Below are 16251 nucleotides of genomic sequence, written 5' to 3' on the forward strand. Positions count from 1 at the left end.
AGCTCGTCGCTGCCCCCGGTCCCCGAGGAGCCCCCTGCCCACCTGGGCCAGATCCAGCCCGAGCTCTACGGCCCCGCCGGTGACCCCGAGCCGGGCGGTGCCCGCGGCGGTGGCCCCGGTGGTGGCCCCGGTGGTGGCCCCGGTGTCCCCGCGTCCCCTCCGTGCGGCCGCCTCCAGGTGTCCCTGCGCTACTCGTACGGCTCCCAGCAGCTCCTGGTGCGCGTCCTGCGCGCCCGCGACCTGCCGGCCAAGGACTCCAACGGCTTCTCGGACCCTTACGTGAAGATCTACCTGCTGCCCGACCGCAAGAAGAAGTTCCAGACCAAGGTGCTGAGGAGGACGCTGAACCCCGAGTGGGACGAGACCTTCAGCTTCGGGGTGCCCTTCGCCGAGCTGCCGGCGCGGCGGCTGCACTTCAGCGTCAACGACTTCGACCGCTTCTCGCGGCACGACCTCATCGGGCAGGTGGTGATGGACAACCTGGATGGGCGGGTACCCCCGAGGGTGGCCATCTGGAATCAGGAGGGGCGGGGTGATGTGGACACTGAAATTTGGGAGCCCCAAAAACCCCAAAACCCTAAAAATCCCCAAAAACCCCAAAAATTCATGGGGTAAATGGTGCTGGAGAACCTTCTGGTGATGGTCACCAGGGACATCCAGGAGGGGACGGGGGTGAGTGGACAGTGAAATCTTGGGGAGCCCCAAAAAGACCCCAAAACTCCTAAAAAATCCCCCAAAAACCCCAAAAAAAATTCATGGGGTAAATGGTGCTGGAGAACCTTCTGGAGATGGTCACCAGAGGGACATCCAGGAGGGGATGGTAACACAAACTAAAAACAAAAACCATAAAAACCCCAAAAATTGGGTGGTGCTGAACCCGAGATGGTCACCAGAGGGACATCCAGGAGGGGATGGGGGTGAGTGGACAGTGAAATCTTGGGGAGCCCCAAAAAGACCCCAAAACTCCTAAAAAATCCCCAAAAAACCACAAGAGTTCATGAGAGAGGTGGTGCAGGAGAACCTTCTAGAGGTGGCCATCTGGAGGGACATCCAGGAGGGGACGGGGGTGAGTGGATACTGAAATCTTGGTGAGCCCCAAAAAGATCCCAAAACTCTTAAAAAATCCCCCAAAAACCCATAAAAAACCCCAAAAATTCATGGGGTAAAAGGTGCTGGAGAACCTTCTGGAGATGGTCAGCTGAGGGACATCCAGGAGGGGACGGGGGTGAGTGGACGGTGAAATGTTGGGGAGCCCCAAAAGAGCCCAAAACTCCTAAAAGATCCCAAAAAACCCCCCAAAAGTTGATGAGAGAAGTGGTGCTGGAGAACCTTGTGGAGATGGTCACCAAGGTGGTCACCAGAGGGACATCCAGGAGGGGACAGGGGTGAGTGGACACTGAAACTGGGGAACCCATGAGGAGAAAGGGAGAACCCCAAAACACCTGAAAATCCCATAGAAAAGGGCCACGGGACAGGTGAGGTGAGCAGGTGGTGCTGGAGAACCTTCTGGACATGGTGATCCAAGGTGGGACAGCCTGGAGGCACCTGTGGCACCTGTCCCTGTCCCCTCACCTGTCCCACCTGTCCCTCACCTGTCCCTCACCTGTCCCTGTTCCTCACCTGTGCCCACCTCTCCCACCTGTGCTCACCTGTCCCACCTGTGCTCACCTGTCCCTCACCTGTCCCACCTGTCCCCGTCCCTCACCTGTCTCTCACCTGTCCCACCTGCAGGAGAAGGCTGACCTGGGCGAGGTGAATTTCTCTGTTACCTGTCCCTCACCTGTCCCTGTCTCTCACCTGTGCTCACCTGTCCCTCACCTGTCCCTCACCTGTCCCTCACCTGTCCCACCTGTCCCTGTCCCTCACCTGTCCCTCACCTGTCCCACCTGTTCCTCACCTGTGCCCACCTCTCCCACCTGTCTCACCTGTGCTCACCTGTGCTCACCTGTCCCTGTCCCCTCACCTGTCCCTCACCTTCTCACCTGTTCCACCTGTCCCACAGGAGAAGGCCAACCTGGGCGAGGTGAATTTCTCTGTTACCTGTCCCTGTCCTCTCACCTGTCCCTCACCGGTCCCTCACCTGTGCTCACCTGTGCTCACCTGTCCCTGTCCTTCACCTGTCTCTGAACTGTCCCACCTGCTCCCACCTGTCCATCACCCATTCCTGTCCCTCACCTGTGCTCACCTGTCCCCATCTGTACCTGCCACAGGTGTGTCACAGGTGTGTCCCAGGTGTTCTCCGGTGTGTTACATGTGTCACACGTGTCCTCACCTGTCCCTCACGTGTCCTGTCCCCACCTGTCCCTCACCTGTCCACCCAGGTGGGTCGACATGGTGTGTTCCACTGTTACCTGTCCTCACGTGTCCTCACGTGTCTCACCGGTCGTGTCACAGGTGTGTCATGGACAGGTGTGCTCAAGTGTGTCCCAGGTGTGTCATAGGTGTGGGACAGGTGTGTCACAGATGGGTCACAGGGCCATGGACCTGACTGGCATTCAGTAGGTGAGCAACAGGTGTGTCACAGGTGTGTCCCAGGTGTGCTCAGGTGTGTCAGGTGTGTCACAGGTGTGTCAGGTGTGTACAGGTGTGTCACAGGTGTGTCACAGGTGTGCTCAGGTGTGCTCAGGTGTGTCACAGGTGTGATATGGGGCCATGAACCTGACTGGATACTCAGGTGAGCCTCAGGTGTGTCCCAGGTGTGTCCCAGGTGCGCTCAGGTGTGCTCAGGTGTGTCACAGGTGTGTCCCAGGTGTGTCCTGGACAGGTGTGCTCAGGTGTGTCACAGGTGGGATATGGGGCCATGAACCTGACTGGATACTCAGGTGAGCCTCAGGTGTGCTCAGATGTGTCCCAGGTGTGCTCAGGTGTGTCCCAGGTATGCTCAGGTGTGTCCCAGGTGTGTCCCAGGTGCGCCTCAGGTGTGTCCCAGGTGTGTCCCAGGTGTGCTCAGGTGTGTCCCAGGTATGCTCAGGTGTGTCCCAGGTGTGTCCCAGGTGTGTCCCAGGTGTTCATTTGATCTATAAGTATTTGGGGTTCCATGGGGTTCTATGGGATCTATGGGGTTCTGTGGGTTATTATGGGGTTCTATGGGTTATTATGGGCTGTTTTGGGGTGCTGTGGGATCTATGGGGTTCCATGGGTTCTATGGGTTACTATGGGCTGTTTTGGGGTGCTTCGGGGTCTGTGGGGTTCTATGGGATCTATGGGATCTGTGGGGTTCCATGGGGTTCTGTGGGTTATTATGGGGTGCTATGGGTCATTTTGGGCTGTTTTGGGGTGCTGTGGGATCTATGGGGTTCCATGGGGTTCTGTGGGTTACTATGGGCTGTTTTGGGGTGCGTCTGTGGGGTCTATGGGGTTCCATGGGTTCTGTGGGTTATTATGGGCTGTGGGTTTGGGGTGTTTTGGGGTTCTGTGGGTTCTATGGGGTTCTGTGGGTTATTATGGGGTGCTATGGGTCATTTTGGGCTGTTTTGGGGTTCTATGGGATCTATGGGATCTATGGGGTTCCATGGGGTTCTATGGGTTACTATGGGGTGTTTTGGGGCGCAATGGGGTCTGTGGGTTGTTTTGGGGTCTGCGGCATCTATGGGGTTCTATGGGATCTATGGGGCTGTATGGTTTATTATGGGGTTCTGTGGGTTATTATGGGCTGTTTTGGGGTGCTTCGGGGTCTATGGGGTTCTATGGGGTCTATGGGGTTCTGTGGGATCTATGGGGTTCTGTGGGTTATTATGGGGTTCTGTGGGGTTACTGTGGGGTCTATGGGGTTCTGTGGGTTATTATGGGGTGTTTTGGGGTTCTGTGGGATCTATGGGGTTCTGTGGGTTATTATGGGGTGTTTTGGGGTTCTGTGGGATCTATGGGGTTCTATGGTTTATTATGGGGTTCTGTGGGTTATTATGGGCTGGTTTGGGGTGCTATGGGATCTGTGGGGTTCCATGGGGTTCTATGGGGTTCTATGGGTTATTATGGGCTGTTTTGGGGTGCTGTGGGTCTGTGGGGTTCTATGGGATCTATGGGGTTCTGTGGGTTATTATGGGGTGTTTTGGGGTTCTGTGGGATCTATGGGGTGTATGGGGTATTATGGGGTGCTATGGGTCATTTTGGGCTGTTTTGGGGTGCTATGGGATCTATGGGGTTTGTGGGGTTCCATGGGGTTCTATGGGTCATTATGGGCTGTTTTGGGGTGCTGTGGGTCATTATGGGGTGCTATGGGATCTATGGGGTTCTATGGGTTTTTATGGGCTGTTTTGGGGTGCTGTGGGATCTGTGGGGTGCTATGGGGTTCTGTGGGTTACTATGGGGTTCTATGGGGTTCTGTCCATTATTATGGGGTATTTTGGGGTTCTATAGGTTTTTATGGGGTTCTGTCCATTATTATGGGGTGTGATTTGGGGTTCTATAGGTTTTTATGGGGTTCTGTCCATTATTATGGGATGTTTTGGGGTGCTATGGGATCTGTGGGGTTCTATGGATTATTATGGGCTGTTTTGGGGCACTATGGGGTTTGTGGGGTTCCATGGGGTTCTATGGGTCATTATGGGGTCTGTGGGGTTCTGTGGGTTATTATGGGCTGTTTTGGGGCGCTATGGGATCTGTGGGGTGCTGTGGGGTTCTGTGGGTTATTATGGGATTCTATGTGATCTATGGGGTTCTGTGGGTTATTATGGGATTCTATGGGATCTATGGGGTCTGTGGGTCATTGTGGGGTCTATGGGGTTCTATGGGTTATTATGGGGTGTTTTGGGGCACTATGGGGTTTGTGGGTTGTTATGGGGTTCTATGGGTTATTACGGGGTTTATGGGTTATTATGGGATGTTTTGGGGTTTTACAGGTTTTTATGGGGTTCTGTGGGTTATTATGGGGTGTTTTGGGGTGCTGTGGGATCTATGGGGTGCTATGGGGTTCTGTGGGTTACTATGGGGTTCTATGGGTTATTATGGGCTGTTTTGGGGCACTATGGGGTTTGTGGGGTTCCATGGGGTTCTATGGGTCATTATGGGGTGCTATGGGGTTCTGTGGGTTACTATGGGGTCTATGGGGTTCTGTCCGTTATTATGGGGTATTTTGGGGTTCTATAGGTTTTTATGGGGTTCTGTGGGTTGTTATGGGCTGTTTTGGGGTGCTGTGGGATCTATGGGGTGCTATGGGGTTCTGTGGGTTTTTATGGGGTTCTATGGGGTTCTATGGATTATTATGGGCTGTTTTGGGGTGTTTTGGGGCGCTGCTACTAGGGGGTTTTATGGGGTTCTGTGGGTTATTATGGGGTGTTTTGGGGGTGCAGTGGGGTCTGTGGGTTGTTATGGGGTTCTATGGGTTATTACGGGGTTTATGGGTTATTATGGGCTGTTTTGGGGTGCTGTGGGATCTATGGGGTTCTATGGGTTATTACGGGGTTTATGGGTTATTATGGGGTGTTTTGGGGGTCCCATGAGGTGTGTGGGGCCCGCAGACCCCTACGTGAAGGCCTCGCTGATGGCCGAGGGCCGGCGGCTGAAGAAGCGCAAGACGTCCATCAAGAAGAACACGCTGAACCCCAACTACAACGAGGCGCTGGTGTTCGACGTGCCCCACGAGAGCGTGCACCACGTCAGCCTCACCATCGCCGTCGTCGACTACGACTGGTGCGCCCCGGAGCCGGGAGGGGCCCGGAGAGAATTTTGGGATCATTTTGGGGGGATTTGGGGGGGTTTTGGGGTGATTTGGGGGGGATTTGGGGCATTTGGGGTCATTCTGGAGCAATGGGACACTCCTTGGTTGACGTCCTCCATGAGAGCGTCAACGTCATCATCCTTGTTGGGTTGAACTGGTTTGTACTGGGAGGTACTGGGGGATCTTCAGAGGAAATTTCGAGGTCTTTGAGGGGTCCTGAAGAGGTTTTGGGGTGATTTTGGGGGATTTTGGGGTGTTTGGGGTCATCCCAGAGCAATGGGACACTCCTTGGTCGACGTCCAACACGAGAACATCAACGTCGTCATCATTGTTGGGTCAAACTGCTTTGTACTGGGAGGATCTGGGTGTTAGAGTATTTGGGGTTGGGGGTTTGGGGTTGGGTTCGAACTCTCTTGTTGGGTAATTGTTGGGTCTTGGGGGGGGTCTTTGTTTTGGGGTCTTGGAGGGTTTTGGGGTGATTTTGGGGGGTTTTGGGGCATTTGGAATCATCCCAGAGCAATGGGACGCTCCTTGGTTGACGTCCTCCATGAGAACGTCAACGTCGTCGTCATTGTTGGGTCGAACTGGTTTGTACTGGGAGAGCCTGGCTGGAATTTGGGGGGTCTTTGGGGGTCGTTTGGGGTCTTTGGAGGGTCTTGATGGGATTTTGGGGTGATTTGGGGGATTTTGGGGTGTTGGGGTATCCCGGGTGGGATGCTTTGGTTGACGTCCTCCATGAGAGCATATATTGTTGGGTCAAACTTTTGTATGGAAGGGTGGAGGGTCTTTGGAGGGAATTTTGGGGTCTTGGAGGGTTTTGGGGTGATTTTGGGGGGTTTTGGGGCATTTGGGGTCATCCTAGAGCAATGGGACACTCCTTGGTTGACGTCCAACATGAGAGCATCAACGTCGTCATCATTGTTGGGTCCAACTGGTTTGTACTGGGAGAATCCTGGATGGAATTTGGGGGGTCTTTGGGGGGCATCTGGGGTCTTTGAAGGGTCTTGAGGGAATTTTGGGGAGATTTTGGGGGGTTTTGGTGTGTTTGGGGTCATTCTGGAGCAATGGGACACTCCTTGGTTGATGTCCAACATGACAGCATCAACGTCGTCATCATTGTTGGGTCAAACTGGTTTATACTGGGAGGTACTGGGGGATTTAGTTTTGGTTTTGGGGGTTGGAGAGGTTTTGGGGTGATTTTGGGGGTTTGGGGTTTGGGGTATCCATAGGGGGTTTTGGTGGCGTTTGGGCTCGGTGTTTGTTGGAGTTTGTACTGGGAGAGCCTGGTTGGAATTTGGGGGTTGTTTGGGGGTCGTTTGGGGTCTTTGAAGGGTCTTGAGGGAATTTTGGGGAGATTTTGGGGGGTTTTGGGGCATTTGGGGTCATCGTGGAGCAATGGGACACTCCTTGGTTGACGTCCTCCATGACAACGTCAATGCTGTCATCATTGTTGGGTCAAACTGGTTTGTACTGGGAGGATCCTGGGGGGTATTTGGAGGGAATTTTGGGGTCTTTGAAGGGATTTGGGGAGATTTCAGGGGGATTTTGGGGTGTTTGGGGTCATCCCGTAGCAATGGGACGCTGCTTGGTTGTCGTCCTCCATGAGAGCGTCAACGTCGTCATCATTGTTGGGTTGAACTGGTTTGTACTGGGAGGTACTGGAGGGTCTTTGGAGGGAATTTTGGGGTCTTGGAGGGGTTTTGGGGTGATTTTGGGGGGTTTTGGGGCATTTGGGGTCATCCTGGAGCAATGGGACGCTGCTTGGTTGACGTCCTCCATGAGAGCGTCAACATCGTCATCATTGTTGGGTCGAACTGGTTTGTACTGGGAGAACCTGGCTGGAATTTGGGGGGTCTTTGGGGGTCATTTGGGGTCTTTGGAGGGTCTTGAGAGAATTTTGGGGAGATTTTGGGGGGTTTTGGGGCATTTGGGGTCATCCCAGAGCAATGGGTCGCGCTTTGGTTGACGTCCTCCATGAGAACATCAACGTCGTCATCATTGTTGAGTTTAACTGGTTTGTACTGGGAGGTACTGGGGGAGTCTTCGGAGGGACTTTTGGGGTCTTTGAAGGGGTTTGGGGAGATTTTGGGGGGTTTTGGGGCATTTGGGGTCATCCTAGAGCAATGGGACACTCCTTGGTTGACGTCCTCCATGAGAACGTCAACGTTGTCATCATTGTTGGGTCAAACTGGTTTGTACTGGGAGGATCTGGGGGATCTTCAGAGGTTTTGAGGTCATTTAGGGGTCCTGGAGGGTTTTGGGGAGATTTTGGGGGGTTTTGGGGCATTTGGGATCATCGTGGAGCAATGGGACACTGCTTGGTTGACGTCCTCCATGAGAGCGTCAACGTTGTCATCATTGTTGGGTCCAACTGGTTTGTATTGGGAGGATCTGGAGGGAATTCGGGGGGTCTTTGGAGGGAATTTTGGGGTCTTTGTAGGGGTCTTGGGGAACTTTTGGGGTTTTGGGGCATTTGGGATCATCCCAGAGCAATGGGACGCTCCTTGGTTGACGTCCTTCCACGAGAGCGTCAACGTCGTCAGCATTGTTGGGTTTAACTGGTTTGTACTGGGAGGTACTGGGGGATCTTCAGAGGAACTTTCGAGGTCTTTGAGGGGTCCTGAAGAGGTTTTGGGGTGATTTTGGGGGGTTTTGGGGCGTTTGGGGTCATCCCAGAGCAATGGGACGCTCCTTGGTTGACGTCCACCATGAGAGCGTCAACGTCGTCATCATTGTTGGGTCAAACTGGTTTGTACTGGGAGGATCCTGGAGGGAATTCGGGGGGTCTTTGGAGGGAATTTTGGGGTCTTTGAAGGGATTTGGGGAGATTTCGGGGGATTTTGGGGTGTTTGGGGTCATCCCAGAGCAATGGGACACTCCTTGGTTGACGTCCTCCATGAGAGCGTCAACGTTGTCATCATTGTTGGGTCAAACTGGTTTGTACTGGGAGAGCCTGGTTGGAATTTGGGGGCTGTTTGGGGGTCGTTTGGGGTCTTTGAAGGGTCTTGAGGGAATTTTGGGGAGATTTTGGGGGGTTTTGGGGCATTTGGGGTCATCCTAGAGCAATGGGACACTCCTTGGTTGACGTCCTCCATGAGAACGTCAATGTTGTCATCATTGTTGGGTTTAACTGGTTTGTACTGGGAGGTTCTGGGGGGTCTTTGGAGGGAATTTTGGGGGTCTTGGAGGGGTTTGGGGTGATTTTGGGGGGTTTTGGGGCGTTTGGGGTCATCCCAGAGCAATGGGACACTCCTTGGTTGACGTCCTCCATGAGAGCGTCAACGTCGTCATCATTGTTGAGTCGAACTGGTTTGTACTGGGGAAACCTGGTTTTTGGGGGTACTTTGGGGGTCTTGAGGGGGTGTTTTGGGGAATTTGGGGTTCCCAGAGAGGGATGCTTTTATGAGAAGTAACTTTTATGTGGGACTGTTGTACTGGGGACCGGCGGAATTTTGGGGGTCTTTGGGGGTCGTTTGGGGTCTTTGGAAGGTCTTGAGGGAATTTTGGGGTGATTTGGGGGCATTTTGGGGCATTTGGGATCATCCCAGAGCAATGGGACACGCTTCGGTTGACGTCCAACGTGAGAGCATCAATGTCGTCATCATTGTTGGGTCCAACTGGTTTGTACTGGGAGGATCTGGGGGGGGGGGTCTTTGGAGGTAATTTTGGGGTCTTTGTAGGGGTTTTTGGGGAGATTTTGGGGGGTTTTGGGGCATTTGGGATCATCCCAGAGCAATGGGACTCCCCTTGGTTGACGTCCAACATGAGAACATCAACGTCGTCATCCTTGTTGGGTTGAACTGGTTTGTACTGGGAGGACTGGGGGGTATTTGGAGGGAATTTTGGGGTCTTGGAGGGGTTTTGGGGTGATTTTGGGGGTTTTGGGGCATTTGGGGTCATCCCGAGCAATGGGACGCTGCTTGGTTGACGTCCTCCATGAGAACATCAACGTCGTCATCATTGTTGGGTTGAACTGGTTTGTACTGGGAGAGCCTGGCTGGAATTTGGGGGGTCTTTCGGGGTCGTTTGGGGTCTTTGGAGGGTCTTGAGGGAACTTTGGGGGGTTTTGGGGAATTTGGGGTCATCCCAGAGCAATGGGACGCTGCTTGGTTGACGTCCAACACGAGAACGTCAATGTCGTCATTGTTGGGTCAAACTGGTTTGTACTGGGAGAACCTGGATGGAATTTGGGGGGTCTTTGGGCATCGTTTGGGGTCTTTGGAAGGTCTTGAGGGAATTTTGGGGTGATTTGGGGGGATTTTGGGGCATTTGGGGTCATCCCAGAGCAATGGGACACGCTTCGGTTGACGTCCTCCATGAGAACATCAACGTCGTCGTCATTGTTTGGTCAAACTGGTTTGTACTGGGAGGGTTTTAGGGGGTCCTGGGGGGGTCCTGAAGAGATTTTTGGGGGATTTTGTGTCATTTTGGAGGATTTGGGGTCATTTGGGGGCATTTTGGGGTCTTTTGGGGAGACTTTGGGATAATTTTGGTGGATTTTAGGGTCGTTTTGGGGGATTTTAATGTCCCCCCAAACCGGGGATTTTTTTGGCATATTTGGGGCTGGATTTTGGGGTTTTGGGGTTTCCCCTGACCCCCCAAAATCAGTCTTGAAGAGATGATGGGGCTGTTGTGGGTAGACCAGATTTGGGGTCGTCTTGGGGGATTTTGGGGTCGTTTTGGGGTTTTGGGTTTTGGGGTGGGGTCTAGAGGGTTGTGTAGGGGGATTTTGGGGTGGGGTTCCCCTACCCCCAAAATCAGTGAGAGATGAGGGGTTGCAGGTGGCAGATTTGGGTTAGTTTTGGGGGATTTTGGGGTCATTTTGTGGGATTTTGGGGTTTTGCAGAATGGGGTATTTTTGGGGTATTTTGGGGGGATTTTGGGGTTTTTTGGGGTGCCCCTGACACCCCAAAATCGTGCATGAGAAGGTGATTGGGCTGTTGTGAGTGGGCCAGATTTGGGGCCAGTTTGGGGGATTTTGGGGTCATTTTTTGGGATTTTGGGGTAATTTTTGGGGTTTTTGGAGTTGTGCAAAATGGGAGATTTTTAGGGGATTTGGGGTTGGATTTTGGGTTTTTTTTGGGGTCCCCCTGAGCCCCCAAAATCGTGCATGGGGAGGTGATTGGGCTGTTGTGGGTAAACCAGACTTGTGGTCATTTTTGGGGGGATTTTGGGGTCATTTTGGGGTCATTTTTGTGGTCATTTTTGGGGTTTTTGGGGTCCTGCAGAATGGGGGATTTTTGGGGTTTTTTAGGGGGGATTTTGGGGTTTTTGGGGTTCCCCTGACCCCCCAAAATCAGTCTTGAAGAGATGATGGGGCTGTTGTGGGTAGACCAGATTTGGGGTCGTTTTGGGGGATTTTGGGGTCATTTTGTGGGATTTTGGGGTTTTGCAGAATGGGGGATTTTGGGGGGATTTTGGGGGCGGTTTTTGGGGTTTTTTGGGGTACCCCTGAAGCCCCAAAATAGTTCATGAGAAGGTGATGGGGCTGTTGTGGGTGGACCAGATTTGGGGCCAGTTTGGGGGATTTTGGGGTCATTTTGGGGGATTTTGGGGTAATTTTTGGGGTTTTTGGAGTTGTGCAAAATGGGAGATTTTTAGGGGATTTGGGGGTGGATTTGGGGTTTTTTTTGGGGGTCCCCCTGATCCCCCAAAATTGTGCATGAGGAGGTGATTGGGCTGTTGTGTGTGGGCCAGATTTGGGGTGGTTTTGGGATAATTTTTGGGTTTTTTGGGGTCCTACAGAATGGAGGATTTTTGGGGTTTTTAAGGGGGGATTTTGGGGTTTTTTGGGGTCCCGCTGAACCCCCAAAATCGTTCATGAGAAGGTGATGGGGCTGTTGTGGGTAGGCCAGATTTGGGGTTTTGGGGTCGTTCTGGGGTAATTTTGGGGGATTTTGGGGTCCTGCAGGATGGGGGATTTTTGGGGTATTTTAGGGGGGATTTTGGGGTTTTTTGGGGTGCCCCTGACCCCTGTGACCCCCCCTCCCCGATAGCATCGGGCACAACGAGGTGATCGGGCTGTGCCGCGTGGGCAGCGACGCCGACGGCCCCGGCCGTGAGCACTGGGCGCAGATGTTGGCGAACCCCCGCAAGCCCATCGAGCACTGGCACACCCTGGTGGAGGTCAGGAGCACCCCAAAAACCACCCGGGACCCCCAAAAATCCACAGGAACCCCCCAAAACCCCCCAGGAACCCCCAAACCCTTCTGGATCCCATAGAGAGCCCCAGATCCCATAAGGACCCCATAGGATCGCCCCAAGCCCATCGAGCACCGGCACACCCTGGTGGAGGTCAGGACCCCCCAAAACCCCCGGGGACCCCCAAAAATCCACCTGGGACCCCCCAGAACCCCACAGGAACCCCCAGATCCCATAAGGAACCCCAGGACCCCATAAGGATCCCATAGGGACCCCCCTGATCCCATAAGGACCCCATAGGATCACCCCAAGCCCATCGAGCACTGGCACACCCTGGTGGAGGTCAGGACCCCCCCAAAAACCACCCGGGACCCCCAAAAATCCCCGGAATCCCACAGGGACACCCCAAAACCCATAGAGACCCCCAGATCCCATAAGGAACCCATAGGGACACCAGAGATCCCATAAGGATCCCATAGTGACCCCATAGGGATCCCCAAGCCCATCGAGCACTGGCACACCCTGGTGGAGGTCAGGAGCACCCCAAAAACCACCTGGAGACCCCCAAAAATCCACCTGGGACCCCCCAAAATCCCCCAGGAACACCCAAAACCTTCCGGATCCCATAGGGACACCAGAGATCCCATAAGGATCCCATAGTGACCCCATAGGATCCCCAAGCCCATCGAGCACCAGCACACCCTGGTGGAGGTCAGGACCCCCCCAAAACCCCCTGGGGAACCCAAAAATCCCCCTGGGACCCCCCAGAACCTCCGGAATCCCACAGGGACACCCCAAAACCCATAGAGACCCCCAGATCCCATAAGGATCCCATAGGGCCTCCCCGATCCCATAGGGACCCCATAGGATCCCCAAGCCCTCGAGCACCGGCACACCCTGGTGGAGGTCAGGGAGCACCCCAATGGCACCCAGGGGACCCCAAAATCCACCTGGGACCCCCAGAACCCCCCAGGAACCCCCAGATCCCATAAGGAACCCCAGGACCCCATAAGGATCCCACAGGAACCCCACTGACCCCATAGGGACCCCCCAGACCCCATAAATACCCCTCTGACCCCATAAAGACTCTCCTGACTCCGGTGTCCGTGTGTCCGTCTGTCCCTCCCTGTCCCCGTGCCCGTGTGTCCCGGTGTCTGTCCCGGTGTCCGTGTGTCCGTCTGTCCCTCCCTGTCCCCGTGTCCCTCTGTCCATCTCTGTCCCCGTGTCCCTCCCTGTCCCTCTGTCTGTCCGTCCACGTGCCCGTCCGTCTGTCCCCGTGTCCCCGTGCCGTCCGCCTGTCCGTCCCTGTCCGTCCCTGTCCCCGTCCGTCTGTCCCCGTGTCCCGGTGTCCATGTGTCCGTCTGTCTGTCCCTCTGTCCGTCCATGTGTCTGTCTGTCCCCACGTCCCCGTGTCCCTCTGTCCGTCCCTGTCCATCCCGGTGTCCTTGTGTCCCTCTGTCCATCCCTGTCCCCGTGTCCGTCCCGGTGTCCGTGTGTCCGTCCCTCTGTCCCGGTGTCCGTGTGTCCATCTGTCACCACGTCCCCGTGTCCCTCTGTCCGTCCCTGTCCATCCCGGTGTCCCCGTGTCCCTTCCTGTCCCTCTGTCCTGGTGTCCCCGTGTCCGTGTGTCCCCATGTCCCTGTGTCCCTCTGTCCCCGTGTCCCCGTATCCGTGTGTCCGTCTGTCCCGGTGTCCCCGTGTCCGTCTGTCCGTCCCGGTGTCCGTGTGTCCATGTGTCCGTCCGTGTGTCCGTGTGTCCGTCTGTCCGTCCCGGTGTCCATGTGTCCGTCTGTCCGTCTGTCCTGGTGTCCCCACGTCCGTCTGTCCGTCCCGGTGTCCGTCTGTCCGTCTGTCCATCTGTCCCCATGTCCCTCCCTGTCCCTCTGTCTGCCCCCATGTCCGTCCGTCCCTCTGTCCGTCCCGGTGTCCGTGTGTCCCTGTGTCTGTCTGTCTGTCCGTCCCGGTGTCCGTGTGTGTCCGTGTGTCCCTCTGTCCTGGTGTCCCCGTGTCCATCCGTCCCGGTGTCCCTGTGTCCGTCCGTCTGTCCGTCCGTCTGTCCCGGTGTCCGTGTGTCCGTGTGTCCCTGTGTCCGTCCGTCTGTCCGTGTGTCCCTGTGTCCGTCCCGGTGTCCATGTGTCCGTGTGTCCATGTGTCCCTCTGTCCTGGTGTCCCCGTGTCCATCCGTCCCGGTGTCCCTGTGTCCGTCCGTCCGTCTGTCCGTGTGTCCGTCCGTCTGTCCGTCCGTCCGTCCCGGTGTCCGTGTGTCCCTGTGTCCATCCCGGTGTCCGTCTGTCCCTGTGTCCGTCCCGGTGTCCGTGTGTCCCTGTGTCCATCCGTCTGTCCGTCTGTCCCTGTGTCCGTCCCGGTCCGTCCGTGTTTCCCTGTGTCCGTCCCGGTGTCCGTGTGTCCCTGTGTCCATCCGTCTGTCCGTCTGTCCCTGTGTCCGTCCCGGTGTCCGTGTGTCCCTGTGTCCGTCCCGGTGTCCGTGTGTCCATCTGTCCGTCCGTCCCGGTGTCCGTCCGTCCGTGTGTCCGCAGGAGAAGGCTCTGACCAAGGCGGCGGGGCCCGCTGGGACAAACGGGGCCTGGGAGGCCCTGGGCCCGCACTGGCGACTGAGCTGGGCCAACTGGGACAGACTGGGACAGACTGGGAGGGACTGGGACAGACTGGGAACAAACTGGGAACAAACTGGGACAGACTGGGACAGACTGGGAGGGACTGGGAACAGACTGGGACAGACTGGGAACAGACTGGGAACAGACTGGGAACAAACTGGGAACAGACTGGGACAAACTGGGAGGGACTGGGACAAACTGGGACAAACTGGGAACAGACTGGGAACAGACTGGGACAGACTGGGACAGACTGGGACAGACTGGGACAGACTGAGAACAAACTGGGCAAACTGGGAACAAACTGGGAACAGACTGGGAACAGACTGGGAGGGACTGGGACAGACTGGGAACAAACTGGGAGACTGGGCAAACTGGGAACAGACTGGGAACAGACTGGGAACAAACTGGGAACAAACTGGGACAGACTGGGAACAAACTGGGACAAACTGGGACAGACTGGGAACACTGGGAGGGACTGGGAACAAACTGGGAGGGACTGGGCAAACTGGGAACAAACTGGGAACAAACTGGGACAGACTGGGAACAAACTGGGAACAAACTGGGAACAAACTGGGCAAACTGGGAACAAACTGGGACAGACTGGGAACAGACTGGGAGGGACTGGGAGCCAAACTGGGCAAACTGGGAGGGACTGGGCAAACTGGGAACAAACTGGGAACACTGGGAACAGACTGGGAACAGACTGGGAACAAACTGGGAACAAACTGGGAGGGACTGGGAGCCAAACTGGGCAAACTGGGCAAACTGGGAGGGACTGGGAGCCAAACTGGGCAAACTGGGAGCCAAACTGGGACAGACTGGGAGCCAAACTGGGCAAACTGGGAGGGACTGGGAATTCACATTTTCATACTGGGAATCACTGGGGCCATACTGGGAGGCACTGGGCCATACTGGGATGATGCTGGTCCATACTGGGAACTCCCATTTCCATACCAGTCTGTACCGGTCCATACTGGTCCATACCGGTTTATACCGGTCCATACTGGTCCATACTGGTCCATACCAGTCCATACTGGTCCATACCGGTCCATACTGGTCCATACTGGTCCATACTGGTCCATACTGGTCCATACCGTCCATACTGGTTTATACTATGTCTACGTTATGTCATACTGTTACATAGTTTATACTGGTCCATACCGGTCCATACCAGTCCATACTGGTCCATACTGGTCCATACTGGTTTATACCAGTCCATACTGGTCCATACTGGTCCATACTGGTCCATACCGGTCCATACTGGTCCATACTGGTCCATACCGGTCCATACCGGTCATATTGGTTTACACCAGTCCATACCCTACTGGTCCATACTGGTCTATACTGGTCCATACTGGTCCATACCGGACCATACTGGTTTACAGCAGTCCATACTGGTCCATACTGGTCCATACTCGTCCATACTGGTCCATACTGGTTCATACCAGTCCATACTGGTCCATACTGGTCCATACTGGTCCATACTGGTTTATACTGGTCCATACTGGTCCATACTGGTTTATACTGGTCCTACTGGTATACCGGTCCATACCGGTCCATACCGGTCCATACTGGTCCATACTGGTCCATACTGGTCCATACTGGTCCATACCCATACGGTCCATACTGGTCCATACTGGTCCATACTGGTCCATACTGGTTTATACTGGTCCATACTGGTCCATACCAGTCCATACTGGTCCATACTGGTCCATACCAATCCATACTGGTCCATACTGGTCCATACCGGTCCATACTGGTCCATACTGGTCCATACTGGTCCATACCAATCCATACTGGTCCATACCGGTCCATACTGGTCCATACTGGTCCATACTG

At 54.9% G+C, this 16251-nt stretch overlaps 1 protein-coding gene across 1 annotated transcript in view; it reads left to right on the forward strand.

Moving 5' to 3' along the window:
* Nucleotides 1–16251, forward strand: part of LOC115917045 (synaptotagmin-3-like) — a 40397-nt gene that overhangs the window by 15575 nt on the left and 8571 nt on the right. The window contains exons 6-13 of the mRNA XM_030970781.1: nucleotides 3–504; nucleotides 1031–1066; nucleotides 1732–1771; nucleotides 2024–2071; nucleotides 2775–2822; nucleotides 5457–5628; nucleotides 11653–11782; nucleotides 14335–14405. Of these exons, the coding sequence (XP_030826641.1) occupies nucleotides 3–504; nucleotides 1031–1066; nucleotides 1732–1771; nucleotides 2024–2071; nucleotides 2775–2822; nucleotides 5457–5628; nucleotides 11653–11782; nucleotides 14335–14405 (1047 nt within the window). The remainder of the gene's footprint in view (nucleotides 1–2; nucleotides 505–1030; nucleotides 1067–1731; nucleotides 1772–2023; nucleotides 2072–2774; nucleotides 2823–5456; nucleotides 5629–11652; nucleotides 11783–14334; nucleotides 14406–16251) is intronic.

The sequence above is a fragment of the Camarhynchus parvulus genome, unplaced genomic scaffold (genome assembly GCF_901933205.1).
Source record: "Camarhynchus parvulus unplaced genomic scaffold, STF_HiC, whole genome shotgun sequence".
Lineage (NCBI taxonomy): Eukaryota > Metazoa > Chordata > Aves > Passeriformes > Thraupidae > Camarhynchus > Camarhynchus parvulus.